General features: G+C 45.5%; 1 protein-coding gene across 1 annotated transcript; it reads left to right on the forward strand.

Annotated features, from left to right (window-relative positions):
• Positions 1 to 1222: 1222 nt before the first annotated feature.
• On the forward strand, positions 1223 to 5478 carry LOC122033898. Its single transcript, XM_042593048.1, has 4 exons — positions 1223 to 1738; positions 2435 to 2797; positions 4165 to 4482; positions 4939 to 5478. The coding sequence occupies exons 1-4, from the start codon at positions 1223 to 1225 to the stop codon at positions 5476 to 5478; spliced, it is 1737 nt and encodes a 578-aa protein (XP_042448982.1).
• The last annotated feature ends 534 nt before the right edge of the window (positions 5479 to 6012 follow it).

Genomic DNA, 6012 nt, shown 5'->3' on the forward strand with positions numbered 1-6012 from the left:
CATCGTCGGTGTCTTCTTCTGAGGATTCTTCCCAAGTCACTTTGAGTACCTTCCTTTTCCTCTGCTTCTTTGCATCCTTTTGGTTTGGGCAGTTGGCCTTGATGTGCCCCTTCTGGATACCACGAAATTGTCACCGGTACAGGGGAGATGCTGTCGAATTTTTCGGGAGGGACTTCCCCGGGGCGTGACAATTTAGTGGTATCAGAGCGGGTCTACGAGGCCTATTTTTTTTCTCGTGTTTTGGATTTTTGGAGGTTTACGTTATTTTGTGTTTTGGATTTTGAGGTTACGACGACTATTTCTCGGGTCTTGGATTTCCGAGGATTGCGAGATTTATGAGTTTTACGAGGACTACGAAGTTTACGAGGTTTTACACTCGGGATTCGTATTTTTTCGATGTGGCTATTCGGATATTGGGACCAGGCAGCGACAGGATATCTCCAAGCTATAGGATGTAAGTTAAATTACTGTTGTATTATATTACTGTAGTCTTACCTTGTGGTTCATATCAGGAATGAAGCACGGAGATATGACCCCTCGTCCGCGTCGTGGTCCGGGGCAACCACGGAAGTAGCCTATCGAGTCAGTAGAGGCTGAGCCAGAGGAGCACGAGGCGGATTCTGTTAGGGATCCTACAGAGGTTGAGATTGACAGTAGTAGACAGACTCCTCAGGTTTCTATGAGAGATCCGGGTTTTCAGCCTCAGTGGGTTCCTCCTACATTACCACACGTAGCCCCCACTCCTGCTGCCACTTCTTGGACAAAGGACAGAGCTCGGAATCCGTTACTGGCTCGATCGGTAAAGGATCATTTTACCTTATTCTATGGAGTTCTCGACCCCAGTGTTGCTCGTTCCTGGTTGGGAAATGTGGAGGATACGTTCGAGTATTTGTCTTGTACCGAGGAAGAAAAAGCCGAAATAGCTACATATCACCTCCGAGATCAGGCTGTTACTTGGTGGAAGATGCAGAAGTCACTCTTTGGGGATCAGAGTATTACCTGAACTTTATTCCGAGACGCCTTCGAGAGACAGTATTTTCCAGCTCCTTACCGTATGGCTCGTCGACAGGAATTCTTAAGTCTTAAGCAGGGGGATAAATCGGTGATGGAGTATGAGGCAGAGTTTAACCGATTAGCTAAGTACTGCCCGTAGCTTGTTGATCAGGATAACGATCGGTTAGACTAGTTTACCTAGGGCCTTGTGGCGTATATTCGTATCAGGATGTCGGGTTTTACTCCCAGCACATACCGAGAGGCACTAGATAGAGCATTGATGATTGAGATGACACAGCAGCAAGTTTCTCAGGAGCGGGGAAAGGATAAACAGAAGGCTCAGGGTACAGCTCCAAATCAGAAACAACAGAACAAGGGTCAAAAAAAGTGGAAGAAATGGCAGGAATCCCAAACTACTTCGGGGGAGTCTTATAGATCAGCGAAGATAGGACGATCATCAGCTGGGTCATCTAAATCTTTTCAGAAAGATTCATCTAGTGAGATTAGATGCTATAGATGTGGTACTGAGGGGCATGTTAGACCTAATTGCCCATTGGGCCAAGACGTATGCTATTACTGTAAGCTTCCGAGCCATGTGACTCGTGACTGCACACTGAAGACACAGATGGAGGCGACTAAGAGTACTCCACAGGGGAGCCGTACTACTCAGACGCGACAGTCGAAGAGTTCACAGAGGACACAGAGTGCTCCGTATCAGCATCGTATGCCACCTTCTCAGGCACAGGTATATCACATCCAGGGCCATGATCACTCAGCGGTACCAGTTGTTATACAGTATGTCTCTACGGTTTCTTCGCATCAGACATATCCAGCACCGCATAACCTTATGATGACGCCTAGCTCTTATCCAGTGATACAGCCTCAGCTATATGCTACCACTCACCAGCCTCAGTAGTATGCTACCACTCACCAGCCTCAACAGTATGCTACCACTCACCAGCCTCAGCAGTTCACTACTACTCCACCAGCACCGTTTCAGCCCACTACTGGAGTATCGCCATCGTGCCCTGAAGTAGGACGAGTGTATGCTATTACTCGCGAGGAGGTACAGCGGGTCGAGGGATCGGTCTTTCGGAGTATGATTACTATTTATTCATTTTCTGCTGAATTGTTAATTGATACTGGTAGTTCCCATTCTTTCATTTCCCGGGTATTTCTAAGTAAGATTTGTAGACTACCTGTTCGTCGGACTCACTCATTGGCGGTATCTTTACCCTCGGGAGAGATACTAGATATCAGTCAAGAGATTAAAGAATGTCCGTTGGATTTCGAGAGTCAGACCCTTATGGTAGACTTGTAGGTTCTGGATATGCTAGAATTTGACATCATTTTGGGTATGGACTGGTTGGCGAGATATTATGCTACCGTGGATTGCAGCGCTAGAGTGGTTACATTTAGACCTTCGGGTCTACCATCCTAGGTATTCATGGGTACCAAGGATGAGGGGATTTCTGTCATCTCAGCAATGCAAGCTCAGAGATTATTGTCTCAAGGATGTCGGGGGTATTTGTTATCTATGATTAAGATTGATGAGGATACTACCACACAGCTTTCTGACATTCCTATAGTTCAGGAGTACCCTGACGTATTTCCAGAAGAATTACCCGGCTTGCCCCCGAAAAGGCAGGTGGAGTTCACGATTGAGTTGATTCCGGGGACAGCACCGGTGTCCAAGGCCCCGTATCGCATGGCACCTAAAGAATTGGAGGAGCTAAAAGTACAATTACAGGAGTTGTTGGATAGAGGGTTTATCCGTCCTAGTGTATCTCCATGGGGAGCTCCGGTACTCTTTGTGAAGAAGAAGGATGGATCGATGAGATTATGCATCGACTATCGGCAGCTGAATGCAGTGACTATTAAGAATAAATATCCACTGCCACGTATAGAGGATCTGTTTGATCAGCTCAAGAATACTTGTGTGTATTCTAAGATTGATCTGCGCTCTGGCTATCATCATCTCAGTGTGAGAGATTCAGATATACAGAAGACAGCCTTCCGTACTCGATATGGACACTATGAGTTCTTGGTAATGCCATTTGGGCTTACCAATGCTCTAGCAATTTTCATGGATCTGATGAATAGGGTATTTCTTGAGTTCTTGGATCAATTATTGATTGTGTTCATCGATGACATTTTGATATATTCTCGATCCGAAGAAGAGCATGGGCGACATCTTCGTATAGTATTGGAGACGCTCCGGTGAGAAAGTCTCTATGCAAAATTCAGCAAATGTGCATTTTGGTTATCTTCTGTGGGTTTTCTGGAACATATTGTTTCTAGCAGTGGTATATCCGTGGATCCACAAAAGATAGAGGTCGTTACAAGTTGGGAGCAGTCAAAGTCTGTACAGGAGATTCGTAGCTTTCTTGGTATGGCCGGGTATTACCGCAGATTTGTTAAGGGCTTCTCTAGCATTGCTCTGCCGTTGACTTAGTTGACCAGGAAAGGGGTGAAGTTTTACTGGACAGAGTCTTGCAAGATGAGTTTTCAGGAACTTAAGCGAAGACTCATTTTTGCACCTATACTAGTACTTCCTTCTGGAGATGATGGCTTTGTACTTTATACAGATGCATCATTACAGGGGTTAGGCGCAGTACTCATGCAGCATGGACGGGTGGTTTCTTATGCCTCACGTTAGTTGAAAGAGCATGAGAAGAATTATCCAGTGCATGACCTGGAATTAGCAGCTATTATATATGCGCTGAAAATCTGGAGACATCATCTATATGGGTTACCTTCGAGATATTCACAGATCATAAGAGTCTTAAGTATCTATCTACTCAGAAAGAATTGAACTTAAGACAGAGAAGATGGATGGAATTCTTGAAGGACTATGACTGTACGATCAATTACCACCTAGGTAAAGCCAACGTGGTAGCTGATGCGTTGAGTAGAAAATCCCGAGGAGTTCTAGCTTGTCACCGTGTGATGGTTACTGAATTGGTACAGAAATTTTCTGAGTCGGGATTAGTAGAGCAGGGTCAGACTGAGCGGGGTATTCTGTTATCTATGATTGCCCAGTCACCCATTGTAGAGAGGATTAAAGAAGCTCAGGCTACAGATCAGCATCTGCAGTTGTTGTGTAGCAAAATCATCACAGGACAGCAGACAGGGTTCTCTTGCGATGACAGTGGGATTCTATACTTCTAGGGGAGGTTGTGTGTTCCTGAATCACCTTCTGTGAAAGAAGACCTACTTCAGGAGGCACATCGGTCCAGATTTGCGATTCATCCTGGTAGTACCCGCATGTACAGGGATTTGAGACGTTCTTATTGGTGGACTGGCATGAAGAAGGACATTGCATATTTCGTTGCTCGATGTCTTGTATGTCAGCAGGTGAAGGCTGAACATCAGAGACCCGCTGGTTTGCTTCAGAAGATTCAGATACCAGAATGGAAATGGAAGCACATCACGATGGATTTCGTCGTGGGACTGCCCAGAACCCGACGAGCACATGATACGATTTGGGTAATCGTTGATCGGTTAACCAAATCTGCTCATTTTCTATCGATACGTAGGACGGAGTTATTGGATCGACTAGCGGAGTTGTACTGTAGAGAGATTATCAGGCTTCACGGTGTACCTCTCAGTATTATTTTAGATAGAGATCCGCGGTTTACTTCGCGATTCTGGCAGAGTTTAGAGCAGGCTATGGGTACAGAGTTACGATTCAGTACCGCTTTCCATCCCCAGACAGATGGTCAGTCAGAGCGTACCATACAGACGCTGGAGGACCTACTGAGATCATGTGTCATAGACTTCGGAGGTAGTTGGGAGGATCATTTACATTTAGCAGAATTTGCCTACAACAACAGTTATCATTCAGCGATACAGATGACACCTTATGAGGCGTTGTATGGCAGAGCCTGTAGATCTCCCATCCTATGGGTAGAAGTTGGGGAATCCCAAATTTTTGGGCCACAGAGCCATCAGCGTGATGCAGAGATGGTTCGTACTATCAGGCGCAGGTTGTCAGAGGCTCAGGATCGGCAGAAGAGTTATGCGGATCGTAGACGGAGACTGTTAGAGTTTGCTGTTGGTGATCATGTATTCTTACGGGTATCCCCAACGAAAGGAGTAAAAAGGTTTGGATTGAAGGGTAAGTTGGCACCTCGCTATATTGGACCCTTCCAGATTCTCGAGAGGATAGGTGCGGTAGCGTATCGGCTAGCGCTACCACCATCACTTTCCGGGGTGCATGATGTTTTCCATGTATCTATGCTGAGGAAATACGTACCGCACCCTTCGCATATTCTCACAGGTGTATCAGTTGTACTTCAGCTAGATATATCTTATGAGGAGATTCCAGTTCGGATTTTGGACTGCAAAGAGCGTCGGTTGCGGAACAAGACAATTCGGCTGGTCAAGGTCGGATGGCGGCACCATTCAGATGAAGAAGCCACTTGGGAGTTGGAAGATAAGATGCGGGCTAGTTCCCCACACTTGTTTACTGAAGGTGAGTAAAGTTTATTTCAGTAAATAGAATAAGTTTATCTACTGCTTCTTGCTTTTAGTTGGTAGTGGTAAATTTGGGGACCAAATTTTTATTAGTGGGGAGAATGTAAGATATGCGAATTTATTTTTAAGGTTATAGTGGAATAACTTTATGAAAATTTTAGGAAATTTTAGAAATTTTTTCTGGATTTTTTCGGGGGTCGTACGACTAGTGTCATGGGGATAGGAGTTGGAGGCTTGTTTGGAATGCCGAATTAAGTGGGAATTGATTAGGGTTGAACTTAGGTTTTACTTATGTTAACCTAAGGTTTAAATTAATGCTACAATAATTCACCTATAAGAAACGCCGAAACCCTACTTTTTCCCCGACTTTCTTCTCCTCTGCCCCCCCTCTGTTCTTCGCGTCTCTCTCGAGTCCACGCGATCGCGACCGAGACCGGCGATATTTTCTTCTCTCGGTGGCACCGGGGAGGAGCGGACCTTGGAGCGTTAAGAGGAAGAGAGGTTAGTTATAGCCGAACCCTCTTTCTCCGCGATCCCTTC

Source organism: Zingiber officinale, chromosome 11B (assembly GCF_018446385.1).
Source record: "Zingiber officinale cultivar Zhangliang chromosome 11B, Zo_v1.1, whole genome shotgun sequence".
Taxonomy (NCBI): domain Eukaryota; kingdom Viridiplantae; phylum Streptophyta; class Magnoliopsida; order Zingiberales; family Zingiberaceae; genus Zingiber; species Zingiber officinale.